The sequence below is a fragment of the Centroberyx affinis genome, unplaced genomic scaffold, assembly GCF_046629955.1.
Source record: "Centroberyx affinis isolate AG114_WGS23_722 - 3 ecotype Tasmania unplaced genomic scaffold, CSIRO-AGI_Caff_v1 ptg003023l_1, whole genome shotgun sequence".
Taxonomy (NCBI): domain Eukaryota; kingdom Metazoa; phylum Chordata; class Actinopteri; order Beryciformes; family Berycidae; genus Centroberyx; species Centroberyx affinis.
In genome coordinates, this window is record NW_027281120.1 from 123,805 (window position 1) to 137,828 (window position 14,024).

Consider the following 14,024-nt stretch of genomic DNA (forward strand, 5'->3'; position numbering starts at 1 on the left):
ACCTCAATAGCTATCTGTCACACCTTTTGATGAATCACATATCCAAAATCCCTAAGTGCTTTCCTTCCCCTTTATCATTTGCAGATTAGCTCCAAAATGATGGGTGTGCTCTTGATGCAGAAGAGAGAAAAATGGAGAGATACAGGAGTTGTACTGCGAAACCACTCAAGTACAAGAGCCAAGTGTTGCCTATTAAGTTTCCCACCCTCTCCAGTCTTTTGCTCTCCATCTATAACAAATATATACGAGGACATGAATTTGGGTTGTAAAATGTGTCAGTGGGTGCATATATTGTGATGCCCTCTGCAATATTTTTTTTGATATAGCTAGGTTGTTTGTGTATATGGGGTGTGTGTGTGTGTGTGTGTGTGTGTGTGCATGCACAGCTTATTAAAATATACTGTATAGCTGTATAGTAAAACAATAGTGGGCTGAGTTTTTTTTGGATGAGCAGAGCAATGGGAGATAAAGGAGGGAAAGAGACAGACATAGACAGAGACAGAGTACTGTGACAAACCTGTAGACATACCTAGATGCAGTTTCCCATTAGACAACCAGACAGGCAAACTGTGACAGACAGAATTGAAACCAGAAAGTAAATCACCCATTCTTTCTACGATTTCCTGGTTTACAATGTTAAATCCCTGTGCTTGGTGCAGCAAGGCTGGACGGTATGCCTGAGGCTTTTCTGCCTGATCCGGGCCCAGTCAAACTGCTGCCTAGCAGACTCTTGATGTATTCTTTGGTGGACTGCCCAAGGCGTGGTGTGAGGGTGCCATCAATTCATGGCCACACCATCCTCATACCAGCTTTTCACCACTCTCTCACAGCTCTCTTACTTAAGGGGGTAGTTTACTCTTAAAGCCTTACTAATCATTCATGAACATGAAGATATCTCAGTCCATCCACAAAGAACTTTACTTTGGTGGTTTGTTTACTGAGATATTTGAAGCAAAATTAGTTAGCATTTGTTAGCAATGTTAATAAAAGTCAGTGGTAAAAAAATACTTGAATGAAAAATAACATGCAGCCCCCACATGCAGTATAATCAGTCTCTTGCTTAGATCATGTAATGGCACTGAAACAATGAGGAATCATGGGACATTATGACTCGATTATGATACTCTTTATCAGTACCTATCAATGTGATCTGCTTGAACTAGTGGTATATGTATGACGGCATTATTGTACCAAAACACCTGACAATTTGAATGTTGAAATGTACACACAAAATATTCACACAATTGTGTTCTCGATTTCAAATCACAGAAAAGATTTGAATGAATGAATGTAGATGCCGGTTTGTACTGGGTTTGAGTAGGAAGTATTTAGCTTGCTGGTGTCAGAGAGAGTGACTGCTGAATGCAGCTGTGCCCTAATGTGATTAGCATTTGCTGAGCCATGTAGAGACTGGTGTTGCTGTCAGCTGAATTTGCTCACATTGACACACACAGGCACACATATATGAGCATACACATACGAAAGCACATGTATATGCACACATGAATATTCACACACAGGCACACATATGCACGCACACACACACACACAGGCACATATACTGTATATGTGCAAATGAGCATGCACACACATGCACACATATATGAACACAGGAGCATACGAATACACAAGCTGCATGTCAACATACAAATTGGCAATCACAAACACAGATACTCACACTCCCCTCTCTCTCTTACACTATTTCTCTCACGTTTTCTCTCTGCCTGCTTCACATATGCACACACAAACACAGACACGCACCGTGACCTTTGAAAGATCTCCCCTTTCACAGTTGTCATGCCAGACTCTCTTGCATCTTGGCAGTGCTCTCCTGCTCCCTTTGCACGCTTTTATTTATCCACACGTCTGTATAATTATAGCTGTGTTATTCTGGAAAAGCCACAGTTAACCTTTTCACTTCTAATAGGGTGAGCATGGTTTGGCAGGGTATGATTGCTTCAGTAAAAAATGAACTCTGTCAAATGTGTTGAATACAGAAAGGCACTTTAAAATGCAAATATATATGCACACGGGGCAGGGGCAGCAGGTTGGCATAGTCAGTAGTGAAACTGTCCTTCAACTGGGGGATCCAGTTTGAAGGACGTGTTGACAAGCATCTTCCCTGCCAAAGTGTCCCTGAGCAAGACAGTTTGTCCCTAGCAGCTCCAGGGGCGCTGCTCTGTATCTTATCCTGCACTCTGACCTCCTTGTTGAAGGGGGCAAGCGAAAAAAATAATTCTGTGGGGATCAGTAAAGGTATTACAATGTTATTACAATCACATAAGTAAAATAAAGAACAGTCATCCATATGCCCACAGACTACATGGTCAGATAAAAAAAATTTTTTAAAATGATTACATGAAGAACAATATTGGACTCCAGCTCTACCCTTGATGGACACTTCTCTGAGGAAAGAATTCAGTATATTTTCTTCCAGGTAAAACTGCCACAAAAACTGCCGATTAATTTCCTTGATATTGTAATTGCGATTATAATGTTGATTAATAGAATTGCAACTAAATACCTATTTTGTGTTGCCAACTGCATATACTGTTATATACTAACCCTAATCTGTATACACAAGCAAAACAAATCCAGTGTTTTCCCACAGGTTGAATTTGGCAGTGGTAGTTGGGGGGGGGGGGGGGGTTCATTTCAATAGGAATAATTACTTGTCCGTACCTACAGTGAGAGCAGAGTGTTCAGTGGAATCCATGGGCAATATGCCAGTCTCTTGACACACCTCATTTGGTGCATTAGAGATCAATTTAGATCAATTTCTATACATTGAGCACTGAAATTACTTAATTGCACTTTTAAACATCAATAAATCAACATACATATTTTTTACCTTCACATTGCCCCTCTTAGCAGTATCATGAAACAAAACTCTTATTCAACGTTACTCATTGTAATCAAAGCCTACCGCAAACAGAGGAGAAATCCACAGTTCTCATAAGATGCTCATGCAGGTTCAGCAACGGCTCAGGATTGGTCATATTATGGAATGCCTCTGATTTGTCAGTGCACTCAACAAGCTCAACAGATATCATATGTCTGTGACTGGTTACAATCACAGAATTGTCTGAATCCCCCTATAGTCACCTCTGATTCCACCATTAACATGTACAGGCCTACTGTGAAGCTTGATAGAGATGGAATACCTAACTTGGTTGGTTTGTTTAGGGATAGTTGGTGTGGTAGAGTTTCACCAAATGCGTGTACACACAGTTAAAGAAACATCGTTCTATTGTTAACTGGTCATATCAAACCAGTCACCCAGTGTTCAAGGTGTGTAGCATTTCTCTTCCCACAGCTCTGATGTGGCAGAGCAAGGGGTCACAGCTGTTGCCATGGATGGGGCTTGGGTGTGGGTAGATGGAGGAGAGGTCCTTTGTCTCTGTTTCACAGCAGTGAGATGGGGGTTCTGGGTGTAATGTGGAGAGACAGAGGGGTGTTGAGGGGGCTGTGGAGCACTGGAGCCCCATACAGTTCTGTGTCTCTCTCTTTCTCCCTCCATAATTTCCAGGCATATATGCGGTCCATTAGGTTTGCTGGTGATAGCTGTTTTTTTTGTGTGTGTGTGTGTGTGTGTGTTGGTGTGAAGAATATGATACTACTACCAGAGTATGATCTCCCCTCCCCTCCTCCTATGCAGAAAATTATTAGCTTTTACTGTTCACAATGAACTCCTCTCCATCTCGCCTCCCTGCTTTCCTATAGCCCTTAATCATTCTCATTATAGACCAGATTGGAAAACAGTCTACCTTCACCTTCTCTCCCTCTGGCTAATTTTCCTTCCAACTCAGCTATGTGTGCCTTCTCTCCCTGTATAAGAGTCAATATTCGTCACTCTCTCCATCTTGCTCTGTCTCTCTCCTCTGAACCCTTGTAGGTCACTTCATGTCCTTCTTGCTTCAGTATATCATTATGACATCCTCTCTTTCTCATACCAGGCACTCCCTTTCCCTGCACATCATTTTCTAGATTCCCCTTTTCTCTTCCCCTCCTTCTCCCTCTTCTCGTTTTCATTCAACTGCTCCCTCTAACATTTTGGTCTCTTACAGTCTGCCTACACCTGTGCAAAAAAATAAATAAAAATAAAATGGTAAAATGTAAATTTGGTAAAAAAAAAAAATCAATTTTCTTAATTGTGTTTACTTGGTCTGAAATGTTATGGTTATATATTACTCAAGATATTTTGCATTTAGTAGCATTATGCCTCAGCAAAAACTCAATAAACAGCACAGAAAACTATCCAACCATTTCTACAACTTGCTGATACATTCCACAGTCTAGCACACTGTGCAGCGTCTTTTATTTGGCTGCATCTGTAATTTATGCCCTGCATATTGATTCCACAACACAATATATGAGGTGATACTTGATTTTACAGTCTGTGAGCATATGTGTTTTTGCACAAAATAACACAATTGTCAACCTTGAGGGGGAATCTTAAAGGTGACAGCAGGTGTCTTTGCCTTATCACACTTAATAACTCAATACAGTTCTCCTGAGACTGTGATGTACAGATGAATAATTCATGGTGGTAAGAATACATCTAGAGCTGTGAGATTCCAAGGTGTTGATTGAACGTGAGCTGTAATTAGAACGCTTAACTCATTTTATTTTTAAGTGTAGATGGAACATTTCTTTTGGAGGGGGAAATTAATCAGTTGTCAATTTTTTGCTCTTTTGTGTTGATTGCAGGCAGTGTTTTGGTGAGAAAACAGATGGAGGGAAAGGAGATGGAAAGATGTGTGTGTGAAAGAGAGCGAGAGGTGTTAGAAAGTCACCAACAGGATGTCAGGACTGAGAAAGTGAGATAGGCAGGCCCTAGTAATGAAAAATTTTAGTGCTGACGTGCTGCAGCTTAGCCTCAGTGGTCCGGCAGTTGTTGCTTTTATGGAGACTTGGTTTTGGACAATGGTAGTGCCCTTCAGGGAGAGAGTGGGAAGATCAAGACAGAGGGAGATGGACAGATGAGGAGAGAGAGAAAGACACAGAGAAAGAGGATATAAAGAAGGCAAATGGTACTTCAGTTGACCTGCTTGTTATTTGGCTGCTGTATGTGTGGGCATGTGTGGATACCTGTGTGTGTATTATAAAAATTGCAATGTGGTCATGATCAGAGTGTTTTTCTACCTGTGTATAGCCTGTGTAACTGATGTGTGTGTGTGTGTGTGTGTGTGTGTGTGTGTGTGTGTGTGTGTGTGTGTGTGTGTGTGTGTGTGTGTGTGTGTGTGTGCGCGTGTGTGCGTGCATGTGCGTGTGTATGCATGTGCGTGTGTAAGGTTGGGCAATTTGATGAAAACATCAGCGATCAGCGATATGCTGAATCCATCGCCGGTGGAATTGTTTATTTATTTATTTTTTGCTGATTTAAATAACCTTGATATTTGGTCATTTAAAATGTAGCCTAGTGCAAGACACTCAGGGTTTCCCACAGCGCAGCATAGATAGCTGCCTTAACAAAAGAACACCCCGCCTTGACTGTACAACCTTAAAAAAAACAACCTTAAAGACATAATGTCAGCATGACTTGTGTAAAACATTGATATTTTAGTTAGCAAGTAGTCTTTCAAGTAAGACCATTAGCAACCTCAATTTATATATTTACTCCATGCCATTGCAAACCACGACTGCTCACTTCACTGTCTTCCTCCCTGTATTTTCAAGTATACTTTAGTGGCCAACTAAGCTGATACAAAGTGACTTATTTGACTTTATTTGGCCTTTCGCATTACACAGAAATGGTAAATGTAAAACATTAAATGTGCACACTATTTATTTAGGTGTTTAGGTTAGTCAGCGACTGCAATCTTGACACACACACACACACACACACACACACACACACACACACACACACACACACACACACACACACACCAGACTCATTTGGGAGTGGTACCTCAGTTTTACAGTCTCATTTGTAATGTCTCTGTACAACCCTCTGATACCAAAGGATGTTTCCATACGTCATGGTCCCTGCATCCTTCGCTACATGGTTGCTCTACACACCCATATAGTTAAATTGAATTCCCAACAGTGATAATTTCCACTTCTCTCCACCCTTTCCTTTTTTTGCGCTCATCCCTCCTTGTTTGATCTGTCAGTCGCTAGTGGTATTTTGCCCGTTGTCTCCCAGCCTCTGGAGCTCAATTTGCTAATCAAATTGGAACATGTCCCCTGTGTGTGCGAGAGAGAGACAGAGAGAGAGTGAGAGAGAGAATGATAATTGTCAGGGATTGTAACCTTAACCTTCCAAGAGTTCAGAAATTGTATGAACAGATTAATACGACATTCTAAACCTGATCCTTGCAATAAAAAAAAAAAATCTCTGTAGTGTTATACTGCAAACTGAATAATGGAACTGGAATGTAAGAAGGCAAGTTATTTTTCCAACGGCACAAGATGTATTCATCAGGAGCCAAATTCAGGTCAGTCAGTCAATCAGTCAGTCTAACATCGCTCTCTCACTATAGATAGTATTCAATCAGCGTCATCACGGTCACCGCGGCCATATTGTTGACACAGCGCTGCAGCTGTCAACTAGTGACAGCCTAGGTGACAGCAGCACTAATAGGAAGCTAGCGTTATCTCTATTGTCTATTACCATTTCTGTTGCGTTAGGATCTATTACAAAATAGCGATGGTGTCCTGCGTTATACACGGCTGTAGCAATGACAGCAATAAAACCCCCGGGGTTTGTTTGTATGCTGTCCCTACCGTCCGCAGATGTGAAGGGAAAGAGAGGATGAGAGAGATGTGTGGATAGTTAGGAGAAACAGACGAAACCTTCAGCCAGCTCCTCACAGTAACGCCTGTTCACCTCATTTTACCACAGGTAACAGTGAACAGTTGTGTGGTGTACTTGCTTCTCCAGCTCAATACAGGATTGTAACACAAGTAACATATCTAGACGATCTGGCAAGCTCACTTACCAGTCAAGTAAGAAGAATACTTCATCGGTACAAAATGCTTTCTCTAGCTTTTCTCCACTGATCAAAAGCTTCTCCAGTATTAATGTGATGTCTCCTTTTATCCGTGAGTTTTCTCCACACTGAGTTTTCGTTTCTTTGCTTTCCCAAACTCAGTTGTGTCTCTTTCTTCTGCCAACATGGTTACTGAGCGTGCTTGAAAACCACATGAAAAGTGTTTTTGTTGTTGTACAGGGATCCGCTTTGCTCACTAGCGCTACTAGTGGCCGAAAACTCTGTTGGTCATCTTTAAGTTTGCCCAATGATAAAAAAACAGTGCTCTCTCATCTTGTATTGTGTGATGCTCGCTCGCCTAGTGTTCGTACCACAATGTGTGTTTGTAACTGCAGTGGCTAATCTAAGCATGTCAAAAACTGTTTTTGCTAGTGTATATTTTAGTTCCAACTAGATTTAACTAGCAAAGCAGTTTTGCCTAAAACGTGGAATTTATTAAGTTTGGGCAAAGGTAACAAAATATTTTGGCACACATGCTACTATGATACTGAAAGACAGCTAACCTACCAGAGTGTAGCTGTAAAGTAGAGTGGATCTATACTTATTGACAACACATTGTGTATTTGTTTCCGTACTAATAAGCACAGAGTCCTGTTTCTCTTTTGGTTGAGGCTGTATCTTTGTGCCATATGTTAATCCTGCACATTTTGCGCTAAATCGTACATCAGGACAAATAGAATAAACACATAGAGAGCAACACATAGAATTAACCATTTTATACCATGATGGTCTCTTTTTTCTACAGCCATTATACTATGGTATCAGAATTAATTAAATAATGATATATTGAGGTAAATATTCTATACAGTATATAGGGGCTTCAAATAAGATAACTAGGTCCTTCTTCACCATTGTTGTAGTGGTAATGTGGTCCTCTGTTTACTATTTAACCTAAGTCACACCTTAAAGAGATGACTTCCTGCTAATAATACCCATCTAATTTCCTCATGGTTTCATGTATGTTTAGCTTGTATAATCCCCAAGATCACAGTGATTAGACTTGTTAATCTTCCAGAGTGGAAAGGGGAAAAAGGACGGATAGAAAATCAATATCTTTTTTTTTTGGGCTACAAAGGAGTATCTGAGAAGAAATCTGTTACCTGTTGACAACAATCAAAATAAAAATGCATGGGAATGAACCATTAAAAAACAAAAAACAAAAAAACATATCAATGATATAACAGAAAATATGCAATAGGGCTGGTGGTGGTGTGTCAATATCCTGTCCCCATGCAACATGTGATCTGTAAGACAATAATGACTCGTAAACATTTACCCCTCTGACAGGCAAAAGTCCGACCCCCATAGGGATGATTATAGATCATGGCTACACATTGGCCAATTAACAGCCTAAAGCTCTTATTAATTGTGCCACTCATGGTACGTGACTTAAAATGCAATGCAAGTGGGAGGCAGGAGATGCTTAGGGGTAAAAGAACATCTTTGTCTCTAACTTACTCGAGCCACACAAGGCAATGGATTTCCTTATACACAAAGGAAAAGAGATTCAGGGGAAGGAAAAGTAAGAAAAATAATGTATTTTATTTTTTTTCCAGGAAGGTTTCTGTCTGTCCAGCCAATGTTACAACTAGATCTTTGATTGAGATGCTAAATCCGACCAGGAATTTCAGGACAATATTATCCCAGTTAACATCAACTGACACATAATAGTTAATATTCAGTGGTCAATCTTTTTCTAATTCGGCAAATTGTCCTACAGAAGTAAAAGGAGAGTAAACCAACTTGTATGGCAACTTGGAGGTCCAAGTCATATTACAGTTTTTCACAATCGCTTAAACACTAAAAACAGTTGTATAAACAAAACATCCCAAACCATTACATTAGCTACCAAAAGACAGACTCAACATAACCATAAGCGCTATTCACCTGTTTTCACACAAACTGCAGATTTGTTAAACCTTTTTTGCAAAAGCGCACACACACAAGTCTCTCCGAAAAGCAGTTAACTTTATGTTCATATCTGTAATGCACTGTTTTCCACATACAATATATTTGAACTTCAGGATAAATAACAAGGGACGCAGTTTGGTTTATATGTTTTTGACGGATGTCAGCAATTCATTTCTTCAGTCTTGTCACAGCAACAAAAGTCCGCTGTTTCATTCTCTGCGTTTACCAAGAAGGGGAGAAATTAAAAATCGAGAAAAAATTACAAAATGATTGACAGCTGATTCTGGCTGATGATTGGCCAAATTAATATTTGGTTTGTTGGTTGGTTATTGCAGGCCTTTGTCAAATTAGTTACCCCACCCATTCAAACTGTCCGGTCTGCAGAGATACCCTACTCATGTTTTTTTATTTTATTTATTTTTATTTTATCCTACCGACCCATACAGATCAATGGCCCATCGGGAAAACTCCCAGTTCTCCTGATGGCCACTCCCCCCTGTCTTTGGACCTATAGATTATGGGGTGGGTAGTGTGAAACATAAGTAAAAAGAGAAGACAAAAGAAGAGAAAAAAAGAAAAGATAAGAAACCTTGCCCTCTATTTTGCCTCCCAAAAGTTCAGAGTGAGTTAGATTTTTTGCAACTGAGGGCAAATTTAGACTTTCAGCCTGGGTAAAGTGTTTAGCTTGGAATTGGTCCTTGGGCCCCTAATGCCCCATTTCCATCAAGACCATTGGAGTGATGGCTGGCTAACCAGAATATAGACAGGATATAAGCACTCTGTCAAGAAGACAGAAGAAGAAAGGAGATAAGCTCTGTCAGCCTGTTACTGAAGAGACCTCTCATCCACCTGAATTGCTTGTTTTCCCCAAGTCCCTCTTTGCTCTGAAACTCCCATCTTCCTTAAAAAAATTGGAGCCTAGTTTATTGCCAGTGATAGAGAAGTATTCTCTCTCTCTCTCCTTCACTAGACCGCAGCCATCATTTCTTGGCAAATGCCAAGCAATGCCAGATGAAATACCCTCTTTTATTGACTTCATGAATATTGTAAGCCATAACTCATGAAAATTTGTCTGGGCCATAAAGATTTGACTCATGGTTAAAAGTTCTATCAGTACTGAGAAAAAAAAGTGTGCGCTGAAAGTTTTAGTCATTCTTTTGGTCTGGTGCACTTAAACAGGTTGGGAGTCTGGCTGTATTTGGAGAGTGAAGCTGAGGCAATGTGGTGTAAAATTGGTTATGAATTTATGCATCATGTTAGAACATGCCCAGAGAGGCAGTGGATGGAGACGGACACAGAGACTGAGCAAGAGAGAGAGAGGAGCAGAGAGACAAAGGGATAGATAAAATATATATATATATATATATATATACATATAGCACCAGGGACAGTTCAACAGATCAGCCTGAAAAAGGTTGAAAATATACAAAATGTATACTTTTATAATAAATATATAGTGATATAATTTTATAATTTATGCTTTTTGCATCTCGTGTAGAACATGTTTTATTTCATGAAATACAATGGCATGTTATTTTTTGTTTATCATCATATCATACCATTGCCAAACCGCTGTCTTCATCTCTACATTTCCTCAAGCTTTTGATGCATGCTCTGTCAACTTTTCAACCTGCTTAGTAGGCTGCCTTTCAAGTGCAAATGCTTCATAAAACACCTTGAAGTGTGTGCCTTGCACAGCCACACAATCAGGCAAACAATCTCCTACCAAAATCTGCTAAATTGAAAACTCTCTGCCTGTCAGGTATTTCACAGATTGAGACATCTATGGAGCTCAGTAAGCTTCTGTCCCCTATGATAATTTTGTTTTCGTTTTGTTTTGTTTTGAGTTACTGATTTAATATGTTACTTACTGATTTAATACATTGAATACCTTTCTTGACGTTCCTTCCACCAAATGCATCACTCAAAAAAGACAGTCATACATTTTCTGGTAATTATATTTATTCCTTTTTTATGTAATTTCCTCAGGGTCTCTCATCATTTAGAGGCGATCGTGTTTGTAGTCCTTGAGATAGATAGAGAGAGTAGAAAGATTTGAGGTGAACGCTTCAGTTTTGATCTAAAAAGCTCCAGCTGAGTGCATGTCAATTTGAATGAGGCTTGAAATAAACACTTACACAAGAAAACTCTCAATATATTTCATGCTGTTTTACATTTGGTTGGGACCTTGAGAGGCTCTGAGAGGAAAAATAAAGAATATGTGACAAAAAAGCCACGTGTTTATCAGTGTGCACAGTAATAAAAAAATATCTTTGTGTAAGGTCAAGAGCTTGTGAATAAAACCAGATTGCTGGGCAGTGCTGGGCTGTCCTGTTTCCTTATGCAATATAAAGTGATCTGAAATTATGTGTTTCAATGTGCTGAACGATTTGGCACAACAGTATAAAGGTTACCATGGTGACTGTTAATATGCGAGCTGATAAAGATGTGGCTTTGGGGTTGGACATTATTATATCCCTGGACCAAATGTGTTTTAGGATTCCAACAGAAATATCTAATTGGAATATATTGTGTTTTGGAACCAATGTTCTAGGATTTCTAGAGGCCTGTTGGACACTCAGTGGGATTGTTTGAGTCTTAGAGCCCAGAACAGTAGGATTTTGGGGTCCCATTAGATTTAGATAAAAATCCTGATAATACTTTTGGATTTGATCACAGACTGGGATCAAAATCGAAGATAAAGTACTCCATTTCTTAGCAATTTGGATGGGACACAGGCTGAGAACCATACAGACCTTATACAATTATATTTAAAGGTGGTCTGTTTAGGATTTTTCTCATTGTCAAAATAATTACAGTAAATTAATTGCATTTTCCCCTAGATTTAAAGTAAACATCAATGTTGAATTATCAACAATGTATATACAGATATCAGCCAGGATATTGCAGGTGCTTGTCCATGGTGATTATTAAAATTGGATTGAATTGAACTGAATGGGACTGAAGTTTATTGAATTTGGACTGAATGGAATTGAATTGATGTTGACATGGCTGCAGTTGTATTTTGACATTTTTTTGGAATTGAATTGATGTTGACATGGCTGCAGTTGTATTTTGACATTTGTTTTTAATCCAGACAGGCCTTCAGTTTATTCTCCCTTCCTAAAATTTGAGTCTGTCATCCTGCTCAGGTTCACTTTGCTGCAGAAATAGACAATTCATATCTTGTTCTTGCCTGTCAAAATATCATGTTACCCCTTTGCCCTTCTGCCGCACCATGATCACAATGGCCATGGCTACCCTGAAGAGCCTTTTTTGATTTACTTTCACACAGGCCTTGCCCTTTCTTAGAATCTAAATGTCAAGAGCGTTCTCTACCCTCCATTCTATCCTATTTATAGTTTCTAAGGACCCATTACTTTAAAGGACTAGCATTTGTATAGTTTAAAGCAATATTCCACTTAGTTTTAACATGGGGGTTATTCAGCACTTGTCCACCACAAAAAAAAAAAACATACTATAAACTAATCACCGAGATGGGATGCAGCTGGACAAGTTTGTAGCATTCAGCTTTTTACTTCACATTTATTTGAATGAGGCCACAAAAATAGCCTGAAAACTGTCATTGAACATATTCAACAACAGATCCTACTACTGTGATTTTCAATTGACTGTTAGTCCAATGTTTTAGAACATAATTTTGCTGATAATTTTTATTGATCGAAGAGAACATAGTGGAGGGATACCATTTAGGAGAGATAGTTCCTGTTTGGGAGACCGGATCTACTTTTGTTATTAAATGCTCATTTTAGTGTAAACCCAGGATGCTTTATTATCTTAAAAGTGGGATCTGTTGTTGAATCTGTTCACAAACGTGTTAAATGTCAGTTTTCAGGCTATTTTCATGGCCTTATTCAAATGAATGGGAAGTAAAAATCCAAACGCTACAAACTCGTCCAGCTGCTTCCAATCTTGGTAAATAGATTATACTCTGGTTTTCATGGTGGTCAAGTGCCAAATAACCCCCATGTTAAAACTAAGTGGGATATTACTTTAACACAGACTACCATCTTGATTCTCCAGCGTCACTGTAACCTGACATACTATTTCCACTTCACTCATTCTCCTTATATTTCTTTCTACCTTTTTCTTTCCGTCTCCTTTCTGCCAGCATCTGGGGATGTGTTTGGTCGTCAAGGGGATTCAGGGTCAGAGCCTGAAGATGACAGCCAAATGAAGTTTTACACAGACCAGCACAGGGGCCGCAGGCGCAGCAAAGGTGAGAGGAAATGGAGATGCGTTTGGGTACTTTGGGTACTGTGTGTGTGTGTGTGTGTGTGTGTGTGTTAGCATTGTAGATGTATTATAGTGAGAATATATAAACTTAGAAAAGTCACAAGAGAGGTCCCTCTTATCAATTGCATGTTGCTGATAAGGCAATAAATTACAAATGGACTGACATACAATAAGGCAATAAAAAAAATATTGAATTCAATCCAAAATTCTCTGTTGAACTTTTGCCTGGAGCAACCAAATCTAAGGCATCAATGAGAAGCCCACAGTCACTGGAGACCCCTTCACAGGCGGCTGAACCTTGAGTGCACTGTAAAGAAAACCAAAAACTAAGTAAGGAAGAAGGAAAAAACACTGACCAGACAGTCTTGTGAAAATGGCTTATGGCTCAATTAACTACTTTGACACCAGGGGTCTATATTAAAAATTGCCAAGTGACTATGAGGAGAGTATGGGACAGGAACCTACAGTAGCTGAGTGAAATGAGACTAGGCATTTCTTGATTTGTCAGCGTAGCTGGAAGCAGAAAGAAGACATGCATATTCCCGGTGTGGTTTTAAGTGCTGTTCCATGGCACAGCTCAATGACACTCAAAAGTAGATATATGAGCTGATGTAAATGGAGGCTGGGTGATAAGCAAAGCTGTGTCAAATAATAACTATAATGGGAAGCATGATTTTGCCCCCACACCCCCGACATGTGATATGTGATGGTGAACTATATATGGTGTGCGTGACAGAGAGAGAGAGAGAGAGAGAGAGAGAGAGAGAGAGAGAGAGAGAGAGAGAGAGAGAGAGAGAGAGAGAGAGAGAGAGAGAGAGAGAGAGAGAGAGGAGGAGGTAATTGTGTGAATACATGCAT

General features: G+C 39.6%; 1 protein-coding gene across 1 annotated transcript in view; it reads left to right on the forward strand.

Moving 5' to 3' along the window:
- The window catches only part of LOC139659153 (astrotactin-2-like), a 169,443-nt gene that overhangs the window by 114,920 nt on the left and 40,499 nt on the right, over positions 1-14,024 (forward strand). Inside the window, exon 5 of the mRNA XM_071537373.1 lies at positions 13,042-13,149. Coding sequence (XP_071393474.1) covers positions 13,042-13,149 — 108 coding nt within the window. The remainder of the gene's footprint in view (positions 1-13,041; positions 13,150-14,024) is intronic.